At 42.0% G+C, this 22769-nt stretch overlaps 2 protein-coding genes across 4 annotated transcripts in view; one reads left to right on the top strand and one right to left on the bottom strand.

Moving 5' to 3' along the window:
• Positions 1-22769, bottom strand: part of MFGE8 (milk fat globule EGF and factor V/VIII domain containing) — a 115514-nt gene that overhangs the window by 29414 nt on the left and 63331 nt on the right. The gene's annotated exons all lie outside the window — the stretch shown is intronic.
• Positions 1-22769, top strand: part of ABHD2 (abhydrolase domain containing 2, acylglycerol lipase) — a 38985-nt gene that overhangs the window by 9038 nt on the left and 7178 nt on the right. For 2 of the 3 annotated variants that reach the window (XM_054078072.1, XM_054078073.1), the window contains exons 2-6: positions 5851-5937; positions 6803-7003; positions 16710-16885; positions 18445-18612; positions 19943-20126. In XM_054078072.1, coding sequence (XP_053934047.1) covers positions 6810-7003; positions 16710-16885; positions 18445-18612; positions 19943-20126 — 722 coding nt within the window. In that variant the 5' untranslated portion in view covers positions 5851-5937; positions 6803-6809. Of the gene's footprint in view, positions 1-5847; positions 5938-6802; positions 7004-16709; positions 16886-18444; positions 18613-19942; positions 20127-22769 lie in introns of all 3 variants that reach the window. The other variant, XM_054078074.1, reaches the window with a different exon arrangement.

Here is a 22769-nt window from a genome sequence, read left to right as displayed (position 1 = left end):
TATTCCATTTATTGCCTTGAACTTAATGCTGCCCCCTAACACAGGGTTATGTGGTAGATAAGTGATGCCTGCTAATCCTTCAATACTGTGGAAAACTATTAGCCAGTATTTCTCCTCCCTCAGTATCCTAAACTAAGCTTGACCTCTTCTACAAGCAGCTGAAGCTCTGCCCTGTGGTTAGGCAGTGGCTAGGGTGTGACAAAGTCCTAAGTCTCCACAGTAATTGGTTAATTATGTTTGCTTAAATGACATGAGCCTTCCCTTTAAGATAAGATGCAATTAATTGGTTTCTGTGGAGTCATCAGAGCCTTGTCTTTTCTTAGTTTAATCTTGTACATCAAGTGTTTGCAATAAAAGCTAATGCAGTGTTTTTCAATCCATCTGTGACAAGCAGGAACCAGGTAAGTTGACATACAAGAGAAGTCAATGTGACAACCACCTTATTAGATAATATACGAAAGCTGCCTGTCATGCAGTAGAACCATTTTGATCAGTTAAAAATTATACTGTGAAGTAAAAGTGGTTCCTGTAGTTGTAAGAAAAGTGAAATCCAAGGCTTATTAAACTGTAAAATAGCCTTCTTGGGGAAGTGAAAGACCTACAGAGTCTTTGGCCCTGTTGGCTCTAGTATTGTTCTCAGGTGGTTTCTCAAGCAAGCTGCCTCAGCACATACACTCAGCCCTGTTGGGTGCTTGGCTTCTGCTCTGAAGGTGTAGGGCTTCTCAAAGTCAAAAGGGGTGGGGGGGGCTCCAGTTAAAGGCACCTGTCTTTCTGGCTGTGCTGATGGTGCCTCGTGCTATGAACTTTGTCCCTGTAACCTCACAGTACCTCTAAATTTAGTGTAGGAGCCAAGTATTGTATCTGATGGAAAGATCAAATTCCAATGAAGCCAACAGCCAAAAAAAATTGTTGGAGCATACTATAAACAGTACCTGCTCTTTGCATACTTGCCAACCAGCCAACTCCTGGCCTGGCTCTAGCAGAAGGAGGAGGGATTTGCACCAAGGACTTTGTGTGCTGTCCAAGTAATGTCCTTTTAAGCATCCTTGTGATGGGACATGTCAGTGTGCCCTTTTTGTTCGGAGATAAAAATCAGTCAGATGTTTGACAACAGAACTGTAGTGGGTTTTGCCAGGCTCCTGATGGTGCTGGTGAGGACTGTGCTTTGTCTCATGGCCACAGCTCCTGGAAACTGAAGCTTAAGTGCTTGAAGTACTCAACTAATTCTTAATTATGCCCTGTATGCTTCGAGGTCTGAGACTTAACTGGCTGTTTTAAATGGCCAGAGGTACTGAGCAATACATTGAGATGATCTCAAAGCTTGCTTCTGAGCTACCAAGAAAGATTATAGGAGGTTATGCCTGGGGTAAGCTTGGCGTGGTTAAATGCCAGTTTCAAAATAAGTGGTGTGTTGCCTTGCTTTTTGCACCTAAACTGATAAGGCATAGTACTGGTGTGTAGCCCCAGAGAATTATACAGATGTAAGTATTTTGGAGACCTTAATGCTTTTTTTCTGTAAAAATGAAAGCATCTTTTACACAAAAAGTGCCGAGTAAAAGGCAGGATATGAGACTGTGCTATCAAGCTTGAGGCTTTTCCTGATTCCTCTTGTATGAATTCCTGTACTCATGTAGCTTGTGTAACCTCAAACTGTCCTCCGGTGCTTTACAGAACCTTAGTCTGATAACCTTTCCCATCAATCACACTGCTTCAGAGGCTTTCCCAGGTGTATACATCCCCTAGGTAAGTTAGTTTTCATCTGGGTGGTCTCTAAATATCTTCATCTGCATTCAAACCATTGAAAGCTCAGCAGTATGCTATGCTTCTGTACACTTCCTGGAGTTTGATTCGAATAATATGCTGGCATGGAACTTGGCTTTCTTTAAAAAGCTCAATAGTGCTCTGACTTTCCATCCCTTTCTTAATAAAGTTCCCTTCTCCATGGTGTGGTTCTAAGTAACATACCTGGTAGCAACAGGTCGATAACTTCTGGTGTTGCTTTTTTTTGAAGAAACGTTAGCTAATTCCCTGTGAATGTTCCCTAAAGAACTAACTCCAGTGAAACAACGGTGCTTCTTCCCCTGTCAGTGGTTAGGGGGGGAATAACTTATTTCTGATTTGAATCTGCCTAGGCACATCTCTTTGGAGTCCTTTGTTTTCCTCTTGTCTAGCAGACCTCCTCTGAGTTTAATTCCCCAACCAGGCGCTCAAAACAAATGAAACCAGTCCAAGAACTGTCTGAAATTAGTTAATGTGTTTGCTTTCTCTGTCTAGAAATAGCCTCTTTGGCTCTTCCAAATGTTAGCGGGAAAGGGTTATTACACTACTTGGTAGAAGCTGTAAAAGGGTAGAAAAGGGGATTTTTAAATGCTTTCAGTGTTGGCCAGGTATGCTGCAGTGTTCTGGTGTCCAGCTCAGCTCTGAAAGCCCCTGTGAGCCAGAATGACTGGTTGAAGGGCATCTAGGAGGCTTTTGTATCAAACTGCTGTTCCTGTAAATGTGTTCCTTCAAGATTATTCAGTGAATGTCATGGAACATAAAATATCTTGTTAGTGGAACACCTTTTAAAGAGGCTGCCTTCACTTTTTTTCTGTGAGCAGTTCCGTACAGCTTCATCTTCACTTTAGCCCAAAGCATTTCTAATGCTGCAGGAAAATGAGTCTGCCTGGCTTTCAGTTGCTCATTAAAAGCCCTGAGGGAAGGACCCTAGGGAGTGGCTTCCTTGAATGTCTTTGCTTTTTTAATGTTGCCTTTCCAGTGTACTGAGTCAGGCTCTGGCATGGGTGGAGGAGCTGTAGTGCTTGGTAACTACCAAATCCTATGTGTTCTGTGTTGAGTCACAGGGTGAAGTGACTTCTGTCCCTGGCAGAGTCTCCTCTCCCCAGGGAACCTTGAACAGAAACGTGTACAGGTCTTGGATTTGTTATCAGTTGTGACTGCGTGTACTCTACAAGTAAATATTTTGATTGCTTTCCCCAAATGCAATGTTTTTGAAAAGATACAGAAGGAATTTGCTGTTGTTCTAATGGCTTTTTTTGTACTTCTTTCTATTTCTTATTTCTGTCTGGAAAGGAGAGACATTAATTTTTCTCATTATGCTTGTACAGATGACTTGGCCTCTGCTAACAGCAGTGCTGAAGTGCTTCCTGTAACATGATTTTCAGCTTTTTTTATTCTGTGATGAAAAGGCGTATGAAAAGACTCCACAAATGCAGCACTTAGTTTCCAGTGATTGATTTTAAATTAGTCCTCAGTCACAAATGAGACTTGAGAATATCGCTTGAAAAGACTGTCAGTTTTTGGGGCTGTCATGCCTTTAAATGAGTTTTTAAAAAGGAATTGTATACTTAAGGTGCTTCAAACTAACATCCTTGGCCCCAGGAGCATCAACTGCTTTGTGTTCATCAACGTAGATCTCCAACCCTGGGAGAGATGAAAAAGCAGGCTTGATTGCTTCCAGTGATATACTTACTGCCTCTTGCTAATTTTGTCTACTCTGCTAAAAGAGAATATAATGTTCTGTATACAGAAAAGGACAAATGTTTGTCTGTTTATACTAATGCTGACCCATTTAGAGGAAATTTGAGATTAAAATTGATGGGCTCAACACTGGTTGTCTGTCCTTTTTCGTAAACGGACAAGTTTATAAGGTCAATGCAAAAAGGGTTTAACAAAACAGAAGCAAGGTGACCTCATCCCTGCTTGTAAATAGGGTTACATTTGTCCTATGTGATTAGAGGCAGAGCTCTCAAATCCATTTCAGTAAGCTAAACACTTAAAATTTTAGAGCAAAGTGCTCTGGCTCAGCCCCTGCAAAGCTGTCCTGGCTGAAACAGGTTGTTTAGATCTTCAGAAATACCAGGTGCTCAAAGTACCTGAAATGCCACAGCTGGATCCACAGGGCAACAGCAGTGCTGACTCTCTTAGCTGTACGCAGACTAAGCTGTTAGGTAAAGATCCTGACAAGTACGTGAACCTGTAGCATGTTTGAGGTGTATGTTCAGTGAATGTGTATTTAGACTGTCTAACAGGGGAAAATATTAGTTCACTAGTTCATAGGTGTCAAAGCATAATCTTGCTACCAACAGCTGACTCTTTTCTGGAAGTAACTCCAAGATGCTTTTTAGGGTAGCGACAGGCTGAATGAGATATAGAAGTATCAGAAAAGATGTAGTGTGTTTGTAATCTGAAAATTAGGTCCGAGAGAAGACTCGGAGATCCAGCTTAGTTGGATCAGTTATGTTGACTCACTAGTACAAAATGCTAATGACTAATCATGCCCTGTTTTATTTTTAACTAATTCACTAATAATGTGAAAGCTGTAAACTGCAAACTAACTTAAAGTCCAGGTGGCAGGGAGGTCATGGCTAAGCTTTGTAACAGTGTTATCTAATTTTTTAAATAAAGTGGTGAAAGAAAGATGCCAACAGGACTACTCGGAGCTTCAGTTGGGGAAGACTTGTTTGAGCTTCTGGTTGTCCTTGAGTTCAGGAGCTTGGTCCACCCCTCTGCTGATTGTACCTTCCCTGGAGAAGCTGTTGCTGTAGTTTGCCTGTTGTTTTTCATGCAGTTGGCAGTAGTGTTGGTGTAAGTGTATGAAGTATGGAAGAGAGGTAATATACTACAGCTAAACACTGTTCTCGAGGTTTTTGTGGAGACACATGATGCCAATGTAGTGTCCTGATAGGAGATTACATGGTGCTTTGTAGCCCACTCCTCTCCTTTCTACTGTGAAACTCAGAATTAGAAAATAAAAGCTTTAGAGTTGTCCAGTATTAAATGTGTCTGCTTTCCTCACCCTCTGTTCTCCTGCAACGCAGATGGTTGTGGTGGCAGAAGCTTGGAGCTTTCCCGCATGCTGTTAATCAATAGCTGATGTCAGACTTGTTTTCTTCCAAGGGATTTTGGTGTAGCTGCACTGAGTACAGAAAGTACTTCTGGGGTTTCGCCTTCCTGCTAGGAAAGAGAGTAAGGATTTGGTATGGCCTGTCCAGCTGGTGTATTTTCAGAGTTGTAAGCAGCAGCTGTGGTAGAGCAGACTGTTCTGGAGATTTTTCTTGGAAGCTCTAATTCCCTATTGGTTTGTTGTGCCTGTAGGTGATCCAGTTCTAATTGTAAATGTTGCTTATCTTTTTTATGATGTGGGCTGAAAGCTATTTTATTGGCAGCAAATTGTTCTTATGGGCCTTGGTGTATGCATATGCTGGTGTTAATTAGGTGGACAGCTGTATCTGAGCTTCCTGGTGGCTCTCACCATCTTGAAGTGTGATATCTTGTAACTTCTCAAAAAAGCAAGTGTGGGAACAAGCAAAGGCTGTTTACAAGCTTCTGTCTGCAGAGTGAGCTGCCTTGCTAAGCCTGAGTAAAAGTAGCAGGAGACTTCAGACTGGCTTCACGCTTACATAACAGTGTAGATATTGCACAAAGTTGGGAAGAACAGTAATCTCTCACTTCTAGTCTTCTAAATATGGAGATGTTTGGGTAGGTTTTGTAACTGGGAACGACGTCACTGTCTTGCAAAGATAGTGACTGTGTGGTCTTCTGGAAGTTCATAGCTTGGCTTTCCTCTGAAATTGCGTTGGTTGCAGTAACTTTTTGTCTATCTCTATCCATGAAGGTGTATTTGCATACTGCTGATGAACTAACGTGCTGTAGGTGACTGATCTAGTCTGGAATTGGTGCACAGGCAAGAAGCTTGCAGATGAATCAACGTTGAAGTGGTTATGACTGAATAAACAAATCAATTGTAATATGTCCAGTGGGAACTCTGTATAAACTTGCGTTCTTCTCTTCCAGTTGAGAGATGCAGCCTTGTCAGTAATAATCAATTTTCTTTTCCTCCCATCGCAGGGTAGCTGGGGTAGCACGTGGGTCCAGGCGGTGACAGCTCTACTGAGGAGAGGCGGTTATTTCTTGTTTGAAGAAAAAGTGACATTGGTAAGACTTCATTTGTCAATTTCTAACTTACTTCAGTAACCTGTGTGGTTGAGGAAAGACCCAGAGAAAAACCTGCCCCTTCAATATGGATGAAATATCCCTGTAATAACTGCAGCCAGCTCTTTGAACCATATATTCAGAAGAAACTGGATTGATTTAAAAATTAGATTTCAAGCTGGACAGATACTGTTTTATTGTGGGCTTTTAAATTTTCTCCCCTGCCTTACTTCCTTTGCTCTGAAGTCCTCAAAATCTAGATGTTAATCTAGACCATCTTCAGCTGTGGAACCATGTTGAATTAAAAGAAATGCTGGTCCCAGTGGTACATAAAGTGACCACCTTAGCTACATGCAGGAGTTAGTACCACTATTCTTGTGGAGCTGCAAAATTCAGGCTGAGGAGGTAGCACAGTTTTTTAAAGTTCTCCTTTTCAAGTCTGACTTGTACATCTGGGAAGAAACACACATCCAGTGCTGCTGGTGTATCTTTATGGCCTGGCTTTTCACTCAGCTTCTATTTGAGCTGGATAGTCTTGGCAGAGATCCTGAAAGTATTGACTCTCTGCAGACTGTAGGGTTTGACACCTGAAACTGCTGCAATTCTAGCGCAGCACTGATTAGGAGTAATCTCCTTTCCAACTGATCATCCGGTTTCTATTTCTTGTGGTGGCCAAGGTCTTTAAAGCAGTACAAAATAAACTTCCTTTCATGATAAAAGTTGCTAATCTGAGTTGGTATGCTAGGGTTTTTGTAGCAGTGCTAGCTGCCAGATCTAATTGGTCACTACAGTCTTATAACATGGAAATGTCTATTCATATCCAACAGTATATGGCAAAAAGCTTTAATATTGTTTTTTTTATCTCCAGGCTCAAAATGAGTGCAATATTGGAAACGCCTGAGCTGCCGGCTGTCTTTGATGGGGTGAAGCTAGCTGCAGTTGCTGCTGTTCTGTATGTTATTGTTCGCTGCTTGAATTTAAAAAGCCCAACTGCCCCTCCTGAACTCATTTACCAGGACTCTGCTTTGGCCCGCTTTCTACTCAAATCCTGCCCACTTTTGACCAAAGAGTAAGTAGAATATTTTTCCATGTTGACCTGTGTTATAGGGAAAAGAGCTGCATTTGACCATTTCTCTGCCTAGTGTGTTTATTAACCTGGGTGCAAATCAATGTCAGGGTATTTTCTTGATTAAATAAACCTGTTTTAAGTCAAGCATTTCATTGTTAGTGTCTCAGGTACCTGGGTTTAGGACCAAGTCTTGTTATGCAGGGTGCTCTGTGGGTGTATGGAAAAAGTCATCCTTGCCCCTCTATGGCAGCGGTGTGCTGATACTGTACTATACAGCCCACTGTCTGGAAGTGGGGGAGGAATGGTCGCAGTCAACGCTCTTATTGTTCACATACTGCCCTTTCTAATAGGGAAGAAATCTGTCAGGGCTCACAGGAAGGGAACTTTGTGGTGTGTCCATCCAGTTATAATGAACACAGGGATGGCTATTAGTTTTAAAGTGCCTACTTTTATTTGAAGTGCCTTAAGTTGATTGAAGACTAATGAAATGTATTACTGAGTAGAGCACAGCATTGTAATTAGTTTCATAAAGTAATAACATATTGGCCAGCTTTTAGCTTGTTGAATCCACTTTCAAACTGACCTCATGTCAGCTGTGTATTTGAGCAGGCTGATCCTTCACCTTCCATTCTAGAACCTCTAGAATTGGTGCAGCTTGCCCTTAACTTCACCAGTAATATGAAGCTTTTACCACAATTTCATGAGGCTTTGGAGGGACAAGGACTTTGATTATAGCATTGCTTGTCTGTTGTCAGTTTGAAAACTTGCAAGTCCTATTTAGAAAATCTAAATACGTCGATTATCTCCATGCAGCTGCATGAACCTTCCTTTTGGATCTCAAAAGTCAAGCTGACTTAATGATAGTTATTCTAGGGGAGATAAAAGGCTTTTAGCAGTGCAGTGTTGGGTGCCCTGATTACATAAGGTGTAAGATCTTGGACTACAGGATCTCTAAACTCTTAGAGGAAACAAAGAGTTCTCTTGGCTCCAATTCAAAACAGATAGGATACCCTGATGTGGTCTTGAGTTTGGTAGTAACAAGTGTGTGAAACTGAGCATTGAAATTGGATTCTTGATTATGTCTGGTGCCTTAACTGCAAAGCAGTTGCTTCCTAAAAACAACACTAAGGAGGTTCTAGTTACTTGGTATCTTAGACACTTGTCATCTCAGTGTCGGCACTCCAGATGGACAAGTCTCTATTTGCTGAGAGAGCAAGCATGAAGCTGTGCTGATTACTGGCCTTGAAGGCGTATTAGTGTTAGGCTCATCTTTGGAAAGGGATTTTACACTAATTCAGAGTCCATTTTACTCCTATTTCAGCTCTGTTCTCATGGCACAAGCTCCTAGTGCTGCTCTAGTAGAGGCATGGTTTTGACTTTCCGATGGAGAACAAAGCATTCCCAAAGGAGTAAGAATACAGAACATATCCAAAAATTGCAATACATCAGTTGTGCATTAATTGCAGGAATGAAGAGCTTTTTGCAGAACCCTAGTGCTGTGTGTGCACAATCTTGGGTTGTTTGCTTTCCCTGGATTAGCTCAGAGCTCAGGCTTGCCAGCTTCTCTGGAAATCGTAGCAGGGATTTCCAACCTGTGCTTCTGGGGCAGAACATTTCCTTGAAAGTCTTGCATGACCCCAGGAAACAAACTCAGCTGAAACAAAAGACAACAAAATCTGTCAGTGTGTAATCATTCAGCCTTGTTACCTGTGTACTTATGGTAGGGGAGGCCAGATTATAATTACTGTTGGGGATTGAAAGGGTTTACAGCAAAGACAGCTGTGTAGGATGATGTGTATATGAATTTTTGTGATTCTATTGATGTTATCACAGACTTTTTTTAATACAGAAAGCTTTTAAAAAATCAAAGAAATCCTGCCTTCAGGTGTGAAAGTCACCTGGAGACTAAAAGGGGAACAAATATATTTACATTCCTGCAATTGTGCATGAAATAGTTTGTAGGATTAATTAGCAAAAAAAAAATAATGTGAAAACAGCTTATGCCATACCCCACTGAAAAATCTTGCAAAGCTTTGATTACTTGCTTATTATTCAGCGTGTTAGGAAAGCTGATTAAGCAGCTCTTTTCAGATTCTACAATGAAAGCAAAATAAGTAGTCCAGTAATTCCTCCTGTTGTATCAGTACTGGGTTTGTTGTAAGATCTGTTTTAAGACCAAATCCTCTGTGCAGCTGTAAGCAGGCTTTCGTTCTCTGTTGTGCTTAAAGGAGGAAGGGGTGAGGGTTTTGCTAGGAAAAAAGGGTGGCAGGGAGGAAGCAGAAATAAGCAAAGTTATTCTATCTGTGCAGCTGCTCAAAAGTACTTGGAGGAGGAACACTTGGATTTTATTTCCTTGTCATGGCACCCTCCTCACCTATGGACCTATTCAATACATTGTAACTGTGGTGTGTTCAGTAAGTTGAGTGGTTGTGGATGAATAATTTAAGAGCTTTGGATAGTAAAACTGCCTGAGATGGCTGCGTGCCAGGTACCTTGTACTTGCAGATGTTAGCACTGCTTTTTACAATTCTCAACTGCTAGAAGCTTTCTACATATCGATTGAACGCTGGTAAGCAGTAGACTGTTTTAGAATTCATATTTTCTTACCTCTGTATTTCACTTTTCCCCTTGTCCAGCTCTGTACTTTGGCTTACCAAGTGGAGTGGCATGATCGGACCCTTTTTTCATTCAAAGAACTGCTTCGTGTGTGGAAGCTTTTGCAAATCAGCACAACTATTGGTGCCCTCAGCACTCTGGTCTAACCCTTGCCTGCACCTGTCTCCTTTTCCTGTCTTTCAAGTTGGTACAGAAAGTCTGCCGTCTGCTTCTTGTGCATCTGCTTCTGTACAGAAATGCAGCATTGGCTCTTTGATTCCTGAAGATAAATTTGGCCAGTGCTTGGGCTGGGATAGAGACTTCTTTTTAGGCTGTTCCTAGTTTCTTCTGTGATGAAGTGCGTGTGTATCTTTATTCCTGTAGAGTTGACACAAGCGTTACCCTCATTGGAAGTTATCCTTGCTGTCTGCACACTTTTATCATTAAAAAGGGAAAGTGCCTCAAAGATTGAGGAAAATGACTGCCAAGCCATCATTAAACACCATCGAAGATCCAGCCTAGATCCTTCTTATCCTTTGCACAGTAACCTATGCTGGATAAGCAGGTGGCTTGGTACCAGAAGACTCTTGCACTGTCATTTTTTTCCTAGCTGCAAGGAGTCACAAAAGCTGCCTTCAAGCTTTTCACTGTTCTTTTCCTACACCTAACAGCAAACGGTGTTTGATTCCTGTCAGCTCTGTAGTGTTTTGCCCTGGGAGTAACACTTCTAGAAGAATAATAAACTAGGATAGTGTTACTGCTGAAGCTTTGGCACGTGAATGTGTTCAGAGGTAGAGAAGAGTGTTGGTTCCCTGTTGGTAAGTCAAAGCATTGACCTTAAGGACAGAAACAGCCCTAGGGGTCTGAGTCCTTGTGAAGTGCTCTGCTGTGGCCTTGGCAGCAGTGTTGTGTTCTCCAGCTCCCTTCAGCAAGGAAGATGTGCTACAATAGTCATGCCTTGTTTTGACAGAATTTCTTGTAGTCACTGAAGTTGGAGGAGGCACTTTAGTAAATAAAAGCTACTTAAATTGAGAAGGAGATGGTTGAACCAAGGAGGCCAGTCTGTACTTTTAAATAGTTCTGACTTCAAATGATTTCTATGGGCAGCAAGCAATTCTACTCCACTTATTTTAGTTTTTTTCAGAGGCTCAGGAGACACGGAAGCTCTGTAAGCAGCTTTAAATTTTTGCTGTTTTGCATATTGCTGTGTCTTCATCATATTGAACTCATGCAAAAAAAAAAAAGCTGCTTTCTGTATATGTAAGTGGGAGAGAGTTGAACCCTGCAGACTTGTAGGTGAGTTTTTTTGACTGGAATTCAAACTGCATTCCCTAGTATCAAATAAAGGACAAGGTTCAAACAAGCTTTGATTTGTAAAGCATCCTTTAAATACCTCCATACTGCCCTGTGAAGGGGGAAGAAATAACGACTCACCTGCTGCAATGCAGGTGGCTGTTCTTAGTGTCCCCTGACACAGACAAGTTGTAGATTCTGCCTTCTTGCCATCAGTATCCAATGTGCTACAGAACATAAAGGTGATGGAAGAGTTAATGTTTAAAGTGTTAATCTTCTCAGCTGAAATGAAGTAATGCTCCAGAAATAAGCCTGTTGCTGAACTTCCACTTCAGATCTTTGAGGACCTGAATGCTGATGCTTGCTAATAAAAATAGCACAGTTTTTATGTGCTTTGTGTGAGCTGCTTATACAGCTGCTGCTTTCCTAAATTCCTGCATACTGGGTGATGTACGTGCTCTAAAATCATAATCCTGCTGCCTGAAAACCGCTAAAACTTAATCTACAATCACATGTTGGAATTGTTTTTAATACTAAAATGCTAGGAGAGTGTTTGTGAAACATTTAGGAGTTCTCTTGCTTTCAGGCACTGTTGTGGACAGCCACCTATGAAGATATGGGGCTGTGCTGCGCAGCTGAAACACAGCATTTGGAGTTAAATTGTTAGCATTTGTGAGCAGGTTTATGTAACTGAGTTCACTTAACCAGTTAAGACTGAACTCTGTGCTGTTTGTGCTGTGTAAGTCAGCTTCCATAATAAGTAACTGGCATCACCAGTTCTGTCTGCCTTATGTTGTAGAGTCCTCTTACTGGAAGTTATAGGACTGGCTACTGGCAGCCCTAACTACCTCCCTCAAATATTTGTCTTTAGTCGGTGTCTCTGATATCTATTGCAACTGACCAAACCAAGAGAGACAAATGAGTCAGTTAAAAGTCTTTGGATCTGGAGCAGACTGGGAAGCCTTCAGATCTCCTATGTTATTGGTACTTGCTTGTCAGTGCTATTGTGGTACATTGTCCTCATCCTTGTATGGGCATGCGTAAACCTCTTCGGCAAGAGGTCTTCCTGACTGCTGTTTGCCACTCAGGTGGCTGCTCAGCTCCTGTCATCCATAAGCTGCTATTGCACAACTGTGGAAAATACTAACTTATGGACATGTGCCTGGACGCTTGTACATCTGTGAGCAGCTTCACTGAAACGGGCCATGCTGAGAAATGCATAGTGAATCATCTCTGTGCAGTGAAATTTGCTCTACTGGCATAATCTCTGCAGTACACTGCTTTTCAAAACCCTTTGGTTTATTGTAGGCATTATAGAGAAACTGCGGTCTGTCATGTTCTTGAACGCTTTCCTTGTCTCCTTCATGTCAATGCCAGAGGGAAGCTGCCTGCTTTTGAGTGATGTTGTTGGAAGACATGGTTAAATTTAGTAGTAGTGATGGTTTTTAATATAAAATCCAAAGGGCAATGCTTGAATGATCCTTAAACTGAATACTACTTAGCTGCTCAGTCTGCATGATATCTAGCTCGTATTTCCATGTGTCATACCCAGCTGAGCTTGTTTTGTTAAGGCAAGCCATAAGAAAAATAGTCTGAGTACATGCTTTTCTGCCTGCAAGATGATTGTTTCAGGGGAGCATCTTTTCAGCTGTTTGCCATGAAGAATGTTGGGTTTCACTGCAAAACAATCTGTGCTAGCTATTGCTATGAGCACTGGATAGTTAGGTTTTCCAGCTGAATTGAGTATGAAAATCTCTGGAGTTGTTTTTCACCTAATCTAAACTTTATTGAAGTTATATTATCTGATCTATTCTTTCAGAGAGGTGAAGACTTTTGTAATTTCTGGCTAGTTTTTTTTTCCTCACCATTGTGGTATTATGCACCTCCATGACTGAAGAGTTCTTTCTATGCCCTTGTCTTTGAATAGCTTTACCAAAAGCAAGCTGCAAGTCCATGCAGCCTGGATAAAAAAGATGTCCTGTCCTTCAGTCCTCTATAGCCTTGCACTGTTATGCCAGTGCTTGGCATAATAGTTCTTGTAGACTTTATCTCTCTTAAAGATGTAGATAGAAATCATTCATAGCAAGACTTTCAAAAATAGATTTGTCCATTGCCAAAAGAAGAGTCAACAGAAACAGTCCAACAGATGCTTTGCAAAGTTACACTTCTCCATCAGCTGAGGAGAACTCTTACTGGAATGCAGTGATATAGAGGCATGACTTTGTTCCTGACAAGGCTTTGTAGGGTTTTGTAGCAGCTTAAATTGGCAACTTGTCTTGGTAAATGCAAGTCTAATATTTTTTGTATTATTGATATTCCTTTTGCATCAGTCTAAGGTGAGTTTTAATCTGTCTTAGTTTTACCATTTATTATGCAAGACCTATGCAGTCTGGGAAACTTTCTCCTTCCCTGTTGAAGTCTTGTGATGTTCAGTCTCCTAGAGCCTGGATACTTAAGGGATTTTAGGATATCTGTCTCACTATAAGCCTATTGCTTAAAGGCTGATGGGCAGTAGTAAAGGAAAAGATAGGTGAGATAAGAAGCTTCTCCTCTAACACTTGTATGTGTATTTCAGAGCTTTAACTGCTTTATTTTTAAGTGCAAACTGCAGAGATATATTTAATGTGTTTAAGTAAGACTGAGTGGGAGTAACAAATCTCTGCATCAGAGTACTGTCTGCGCATTACTCATGCTGGCACTTGACCTTTGAGTATTTATCCATGCAGAGTGACTAACGCTGGTGTGTCTTTGCGTGCAACATGATGCTTGAACAACTGACTGGAGTTCATGTAAAATGTTGAGCATGTCTCCTTGGTCCATAGGGTGCTCAAGACACTAATTTGTGCACTCTGAAGTGAGCAAGCAGTGAATGCACCTTTGTCCATAGGGCTTCACACAGTTTTATCTTTGGAAATCTGGAACCCATATGTGGTTTGTCCGTAGTGTTTGGTGTTGCAGGAATTCCTGCTTTGATTTTAGTCTTTGTTAATAGCGTGTCAATGAAACCATGTGCTGTTTCCCTATGTAAAAGCGGCGTAAAGGTTTGACTTGCTGAAGGTACATCAGGTAACTTCCAGCTGAGTTATTTGAAAGCAAGTTTGGGGATTTTTTTTCTTCCAAAGGAACAAGCAGTGACCTGGGGAAGTGGGCTGTAGTAAGTAGTACACTCTTGGTAAGTGGAATGCTTGAAGCCACTTCTCTTCATTTAAACTCCAGCAGTAGTGGTGAGGCTTTGAAGACTTTCCTAATCTCCTCTTCTACAACATCCTGTCAGATGTGCTGCTGCTGCAGCTGCTGCATCCGTTTGACTGCATGACTAGCTTATGGCTGGAAATGGGACTGTAGATAAACATGTGGAAAGGATTGGTACTTGGAGATCCTTGAGGGTTTTTTCCATCAAGGTGGTAGCAGTAATCAGTCACAGCTGTGTATCTTAGCTGCTGTAGCTGGAGGAATTGCTTTCCTCTTAGCCCTAGGATGTCAGACTTTGGGTTTTACCTGGGATAACCTTTGATTTGAAAAGTGCTGTGTAGAAGCAGAATTGCCAACACTTTCCAATACATGCACTTACGTGAAGATTAAGAAACCATCCAACAATAATGACCTCTGAGTCTCTTCTGTAAGACCTGCAAGTTGTTATTATAGTTTGTATTTGACAGCTCTCCCCTAAAGCTGCTAGCAAAACCTGTCTACAAAGGACTTGTGTGAAAAAGACAAAGCCAGTCAAGCACCATCTAGTGTGGAGTATGGCTACTGACCTGAACTGGTCATAAATAAATGGCTGGGTGAGGCTAGCTGCTTTTTCTTGTGCTAGAAGAGCAGTGTTTCTTCCATCTGGCATAGTAGCTGCTGTTCAAAACCCTCCGCAGTGAGCTTTGTGACTTGAGCAGAACCATCTGTAGTTCTTCTTGTGCAGTCTTGTTTACATTGACTGCAGTATCCCCATGGATATCTACTTTGAATCCTTAGAATGTATCCACTGGCTGCTTTCCGTCTCTACTACAAGTAGCAGAGTATGAGGTTGTTCAGCCCTTGTCTTTGAGAATATCTGCACAGCTGGCATGCTGCACATTGCACCTAGCAAGACCCACCTGCAGTACTTATCTCCCAGTGCAGAGATGCTGGGCTGATAAGGTAGTGCTGCTGGCCTCATGTAGATTATTTTCAAAAGCTTTATAGTTGAGTGATTGAATTTGAGAAGCACTGAGGGCTAATGTACAAGTTTATGAGCATCAGTTGGCAGCTTTGGGAAGTCCACTTGCAAAAACTGAGTGAAATTGTACGATGAACTGCTGTGTTGTTTTGGTTGTAAGAAATATCTCTTGTGGATGAGGGAAGAGAACAGGATGAAGGAGCATGTTACTGCTCTTGTCTTGCTAAACAGGCTCACCTAGTTCTCATTTTTTATAGGAAGCCGTTTTTGAGGAGCGTGAAGGGGGAACAGGGAGTTGCAGATAATGATGCAGAAGAGCTGATGTGGGGAAGAAAGTCCAGCTGTGGGATAAAGTAGTGTCAGAGTGCAGAAGCAAGCTTTGTCACGTTCTGGTGGATTATGGGCTTAAGCAGTAAGTCTGAGCCCTGAGCTGCCCAGTTTTCTGTGAACAGAGAAACATGAAAGAACATGATTTCAGCTTTGTGGTCTCAAGAAGTGGAAGGGAATAATTACAGGAAGCCCTAATTACACAACAGAGACTTGCTAATCCTTCAGGATTCTCAGGTGGTGTCAGCAGCTCTCAAGCTCCTTCTGGATACCCTGCTCTGTGTAGCAAAGGCCACAGCTCTGTAATTGGAAGCATGTCTCCTGGGACTGCTGTTCCACTAAACAAATCACTTGTGCTTTCCTATTGAGAGCTGATGTAACTATCTTTTTAAGGCTTGGCTCGGTTTCTCCTTTGCAGATTGGCCAGGTGACTGCCCACCACCACTACATGGGCAACAGTTAAAGTTTACTGTTAAACCACTTGCAGCTCTGTTTGTACTAGAAAAACCTGATAATTAAGCCTTTAACCTCTTCCAGCTAGTAAGTGTTTCCTTTTGTGTCTTTCGTTTAAGTGTCAGTAAGCCAGGAAAGGAAAGATAATCTTTGTCACCTGGCTTTAGTATGCCCTTGATAAACATAATTGGTAGAGCCCCCCCCCTCTTATATTGAAAGGGATTTACTCTGCAGTGGAATTTGGCCAATTCTGACAGGTCCTTTTAAAACTGTCTCAGCTTTACCTAATTCTGCTTGAGAGGCACAATCTCCCTGTACCGTGTTTTTCACTTAGCTGAGAAAAGTAATTCTGTGTAAAATCATCCCAGCCATCAAGTTTTGGAGCTTTTGGTGTTGTAAAACTTCTTATAAATCCTGTCATTTCTGCCACTGGCTTGTACGGTCAGATACTTACACAAGTTCATGTGGCTGAACCCAGCAGGCTTCAGTGTTTCAATTGAAACAGATTTACAACACTTTACAGGTTTTGGAGGTCAGTTTAGTTGGCTAGCAACATAGTGTCCCAATCTCACTGTGGTATAAGATCTTTGTGTATTTGGTGAGAAGTATTTGTGCATCTAATGTTTCAATACAGAGGAATGTCTGGATTGCATTTGCTGCTGCTGCTGCTATCGGTGCTGATTTCTCAGCTATGAGAGCGCATCGTTCTCTCCCCTTGTGTAAGGCTACAAGGATCAGTGCTGGCAGTTCAGTTACGAGCAAAACTGTTTCATATTTGTAACTAGATTTGGTAGTGAGGGGGGAGATTTGTTATGGGAGTGCTTTTCTGTTCTCAAGGGTCATTAATACAGCAGGAACAAGCAATTAAATTACTGCTTCTTTCAGATACATTCCACCCCTAATATGGGGAAAGAGTGGACATATCCAGACTGCCCTTTATGGAAAAATGGGAAGAGTGAGGTCGCCACATCCATATGGACTTCGCAAGTACCTCACAATGCCAGATGGAGCAACAGCCACCTTTGATCTCTTTGAGCCGCGGTCTGAACACTGCATTGGAGGTCAGTCAAACAGCTGCTGGCGGTATATAGCTAACCTTGATTCTGTGCTCTGGGGATGGATGATGACACTGCTGCTTGATTTAGCAGGAAGGATAGATGTTAAATCTGGTGATGGAAGGGGGCTGCTAAGCAATACCAACGAATGTGTGGATGCTGTAAGACCATCTTGCTGTATACCTGTTTCTCAGACAGCAGGAGAGACCTTCCTAGAATAATCAGCTGTTTGAGGCGAGAGATGGGGAGTCGAGGAACAAATTTTTTATAACTTGTGCCTCAAGTGAGAGGCTGGCAAAAAGAATCTGGTGGCAAGCCTTGTTAGGAGTGTCCTTTGCCTGTTAAGGCTGTGGGATCATAAAACAGAGGCCAGCTGCAGAAGGTTCTTCATAGCCTGGTGCATATGGAAAAGAAATTAGTCTTTATCTCCCCTTTAGAAACAGATTGTTGGTAGTCTTTACTAACAATAGATGTTTCAAGATCTGCATGAACACAAACTCCATGTGCGTAGGGTATGAAGGAGTCCAGACGTGAACAGAACACCATGAAAAAGCAGAAAATCATGGTGACTCCTTACAATATTAATTATATACATTCAGAGTGAATTTTGGCTTTCAAACTCACTAGTAGTAACAGCAATACTTAAAACTGAGTTACTGTGGCTTGACTTCAGAAGTACAATTTACTTCTGTAGTAGCTGATTTCATTAAAGCCCATGACTCCCTTTTGGCCTTCAGAAAAAGCAGAGTTCTTAACTGTCAGTGTTGAGAGAGATCCTCACGGTATAATGCTGCCCTAGAACACTTACTGTTCTCTTCATCACTAAAGAGAATCTGAGCAGCTCTTTTCTAATGAGGCACAACTTCAGTTGCTGGAGCTGCTAAGTGTCGGAGCTTTGCGTGTAGGACTCCGATAGCTTATTTGAAGTGCATATGCTAATCCTGACTGTAATTTACTGTGCTTATTTGAATTACAACAATTACTTTCTTAGTTGATGAAGTGATATCTTTTTAAACTAGTGAGCAGTGTCAGCAGATCAAATATCATTAGATTAACCCCAAAGCAAAGAATGGCTAATGTCAGCTGATCAGAATGTCTGTGCTTAGCAAAGCTGCTTTTGAAGATGTGTTAAATCCAACTCTGGAAGCAAAACACACAAAATAATGTAGCCACTCTACTTGGTGGGTGAATAAGCAATGGTCTGCCAAACTTAAACACACTTAAGAATCACAACGGACTGTCAGAAAGTAGAACGTGTAATGTCAAAAACATCTTTCAAAGGGAAGAATTTACTTTTGGTCTCTAGATAGTGCCTACAGAACTGTTTGGGCAGCTTTCCCTGAGGCTAGAAAATTGTTCTTCTCCTGTAACATGAAATTACTTTTTCACATCTGTAGCACTAGAGCTGCCAGTCCCCTGTTGCACAGTGGATTTTTGGCAGACTAGTAGGATTTTTAGCTTGCTTCTAGTAGATGGTTTCCCATGGATCTGAAATAGAATCATTGTGAATCTCTTAATTTGCATGAAGTGACATTTACCTAACTTCCCTCTCTTTCTGTGCACAGAGGATGTCACAATGGTAATCTGCCCTGGGATTGCTAACCACAGTGAAAAGCAGTATATCCGCACTTTTGTTGACTATGCGCAGAAAAATGGGTACAGATGTGCTGTCCTCAATCACCTGGGGGCCTTGCCAAACATTGAGCTCACTTCTCCACGAATGTTCACGTACGGTAGGTACTTTATGACAACTGTGGACCTATTTTCAAACTTGTAGAATTTCTAGGGCTTGATCAACCTCCTTTGGCATAACACAAGTGCTGTGTCTGAGGATAATTTTATAGTATTTCTTAGGAAATAAACTGAACTTACCTGTGAGGAAGAGGGAAGGCTAGCAGTGGGATTTGCTTTACGCATGTATCTTAACCAAGAGGGCAGCTTTTGGAAAGAAAACTTGTAGCTGCAGGTTGGTTTAACAGCCTGCTTAAACTGTTTTAGAGATGCTGAAATGCTGTGTTTAGCAGAATGTGAAAAAAACCTGGATCTGGAGAATAAACACTACTTCTGAGGCTTTGTAAATCGTAATATGAGGAGTTTGTACCAGCCTATCCAGAAAGCACATTTCTGTCATAAAAGGGACATGTGAGGATTGATCCCTGGATGCAACATAAATGTCAAAGAACAGCAACAGTTTTATAGTATGATGGTAAAGCTACAGAAGTGACAGTGCTTAACTACCATAATTTTGCATTTTCTCCTTGAATATAAGGAAATATTTCTTAACCTAGAAATCAAAAGGGATAGAGGATTTGGAACTGTTAAGGGTGTCTTCAGCTATTCTTAACTGCCCTACTAGCAAGTAACAATTGTGACCGGATCCACTTGTTCCTGAGTTCTCTTGAGCAACTCCCTCTTTCCTTAAAGATTGGGTTACGTATGCATCTTCTGGATGGCTGCAGTATCTTTACCTCTTTGGTGGCTTAAAAGAACAAGCTGCTTGTGCTTAAACCTTTCCCTCGGATTCTGGAGTGCGCCTGCTTGATCAGGCTCTGCAACAAACCACTGAGTGGGTTCTTTCAAGCAGCTCTGCATTTCCATCCCCCATCTGCATCATCGTGGATTTAAGGACCCATGGCAGTCTTAGTGAAAGCAAAGGAGCAAGCTGCTTTCCAGGCACACCCACTGAAGTTCAAAAGTGGCAAACTGCCTCAGGAAGATAATGATGTGCTCTCTTCTTAAATAGTAACGTCAAGCTCAGAATGGTTGGACTCCGCTTTTTAAGCTGCTTTAGAAAGGAGGAGTTTGGATTGTCAGATTAGCTGTTGCCATGATTTTTAAACAAGTAATTTCATTTTACTTGGGCACTTCGACAGAACTAGGCGTGAGCTAAGGTTCCCAGGACTCATAAAACAGATGCATGAACACATGTGTGAATCAGAGCTCTTAAAACCATGATGTTATTGAAAAGACATAAAGGATAAGAAGCTGAACTTTAAAATACACAATTGAAGCGGGAATCTCAGTGCGTTAGAAGATGGGTCTTGACTTTGTCTTTATTTTTAGGTTGCACCTGGGAGTTTGGTGCCATGGTTAATTACATCAAGAAGACCTACCCCCAGACCCAGTTGGTTGTTGTGGGCTTCAGCCTGGGTGGAAATATTGTGTGCAAATATGTGGGAGAGAGCCAGGCCAACCAGGAGCGAGTCCTGTGCTGCGTCAGCGTGTGCCAGGGGTACAGTGCACTGAGGTAGGTTTGGAGACTTCTCTGTGCTGGTCTTCTCTGGGAGTGCATGCGAAAGGGCAAGGTGACGCTTCTCTTGCACTGAGCTGGTGCGACAGAGGACAGTGTGCAGGATGCTGCCCTCCTGAAGGAACAGTTAAAGCTTTGTGGGTCTGGCAGCACAAATAAAGTTTCTCTCAACAATGCATATACAGGTACATGCTGACAGCTTCTGGTCTGTGTGAGCTGGCCTACCTCTGTCTCATTGCTACAGCACCTAAAGAGGAGGTGTTCCCCGTGCAAAACTGGTGTAATTAATCTGGCAAGCCAGGCAGCATGACAAACTGCTGAGACAATGCCAGCCTCGCAAGCAATTGTTACACTTTCTCATCACTCTCAGAAGTATCCCTTGATTCATAGTAGCTTATCTGGCAGCTCTTTCCTGGGGAGACTGGAAAGAGGCACAGCTGCCAGTTCACGCTCCCCTCTTGGTGTGTGTCACAGTGCTGTGCACTGATGATGTGATGGAGAGGCACTTGGAACTGTGCTATGCGTTTTGAAGGTGAGGAGGAGAAGGCTTATAGCCCTAAATTCTGCTTAAAATGTGGTTCCCTACCTGGAAACCAAGGCTGTAGTGCTTCACTAGTTGTAACGGCTCCACCTAGTGCTTACACTTGGATTTACTGATGAAGGATCTGGGTACAGCACTGCTCCTTGAAAACTGGTGGCTCACTCGCTATGCATTGCCTTTTCGTGTGTGAGCAGTTAGTTAAGAATAAAATAGTGTAACTGGGTGAGCTGTTAATTTCAAATTTTACTTTCTATACGTATATACTACTACTAAAGGTGTAGCTGACTTTACAGTAACTTAACTGCGTTTTTTAGCCCTGAGACTATTCGAAAGGCAAAAGGGGTTGTTGAGACTAGGGTATTTGGGTGAAGACCCTTTGGGGAGACAAAAATGGTGGAACTATGGTAACCTTGTGAGTGGCTTGCTGTGGGACTTGACCTTCCTGCCTGATGAAGGGAGCTGGCATTCTTGATGCTGATGATGCCTTGGCTGTGCAGAGACTAGTTTAATATTCAGCAGTCTGAAGACACCTTTTAAAGAGTTAAGCTCTTACAGAAGAAAGAAATAAGCTTTTCTGGAAGTCTTAAGATGCAACTAAAAGGTTGATATGTGCTTCAGGAATATTTCAGCATACCTAATCCTTCTTGAGATCAGATGCAATAACTGCTAAAAGAGTGTATAATCTGCTGTTAGGTCCCCATGAGCTCACACTCTTAAAATCTGAACAGATGCTTTCAGGAACAGTTTTTCTGTTTTGTTTCAAGTAAAATGTTCTTAGATGTCTTGGGGTTCTGGCACGGAGCACAGAGTATCCTTCTGAAGTCAGCTATTTGACTGCAGCCATCAGACAGGGCTTGCAAGGATCACATCTGGTTGTGGGCCACTTGGTTCAACTTCTGCAATTCTGCAATATTGTATTTCTGTTCTCCAGAATATTGCTGTGAGTAATGCTGTTCCCTAAGCCGATTTCTGTACTAGTATGTCATAATGTGCTGGTCGAATAGCAGGGCAAGGACAGCTTGTTTAACAATACTGCTCTTGGATACTTGTGTGGAGAAATAACAGCTGCCTGTCTGACTTTGATACGCAAGTCTTCAGTGGGTTGTGTCGATTGTTGAGCTCTTGACTCCACCTGCTGGGTAGACATCTGCTAACAAATCTCCAGTCACAAAAACATCTGCTATGTGTTACTGGGCAATCAGCAGGAAAGCTTTTAAGATCCTGTGTCTCCCTACCTATTATATATCTCTGTTTTAAATGCTAATTAGCTGAAGATCTAGGAGAGAGCAATATGACTAAATATCTACCAAACAACAGACAGGATAGGTAGGGCCTGGTGCCCCTGGTTTATAGGATTAGGAGGGAGGTGGTACAAAGCAATTCCAGGTGGAATAGTTAAGCCTTAGCCTTCCTGGGCTTGATCTGATAGGTTAAAATAACTGCCCTCATCCTCTATGAACATGGATTACCCAAATAGACATGACCAGTTAGTTCACAATTCCATTCTTTTTTTTTTTTAGTAGCTTGTACAACCTTTATCCCTCAAAACTTTAGGAAGTGAATGTGAAAAAGTGGTGGTGAGGAGGGTGAGCCAGGGATCTGAAACATGAAAGCTTTTCCAGACGATCAAGCCTGAGTCCCGTAGATGGGCATAGTAAAGTAGCAGCAATACTAGGATCTGCCAGAAGAATGAGACTCTTAGTTTAATGAATTAACACAGAGTCTGAGGAATTTGTTCCCTGAGGCTAAGCAGGGATGTCTCCTTATACCTTAATCTCTGCCTGCACAGTCTTGATTCTACTTCTTGGTCTTGTGGAATGCACCTTCACCATAGCTACATGCTGTGGGGAGATTCCTCAGCTTTGAAATCTGTGCAGTCCTCAAAATACCTGAAGGTGCCTTTTTTCAGTGCTTGCAGCTCTTCATATTAGGATTACCACTGTACAACACAGGAACTGCAGCGTTGACTTTGAACACTTTGTAATAACTTAAAAGATTTGCTTAAATTCCTTTGTGAAGAAAGAAATGTGAATCTTCCTGTCTTCCTTCATGCCCCTGCCCTAGCTTAAATGTGGTAGGTATAGTCTGGCTAGACAAAA

Source organism: Cuculus canorus, chromosome 12, assembly GCF_017976375.1.
Source record: "Cuculus canorus isolate bCucCan1 chromosome 12, bCucCan1.pri, whole genome shotgun sequence".
Lineage (NCBI taxonomy): Eukaryota > Metazoa > Chordata > Aves > Cuculiformes > Cuculidae > Cuculus > Cuculus canorus.
This window is presented reverse-complemented; position numbering and strand designations above follow the sequence as displayed.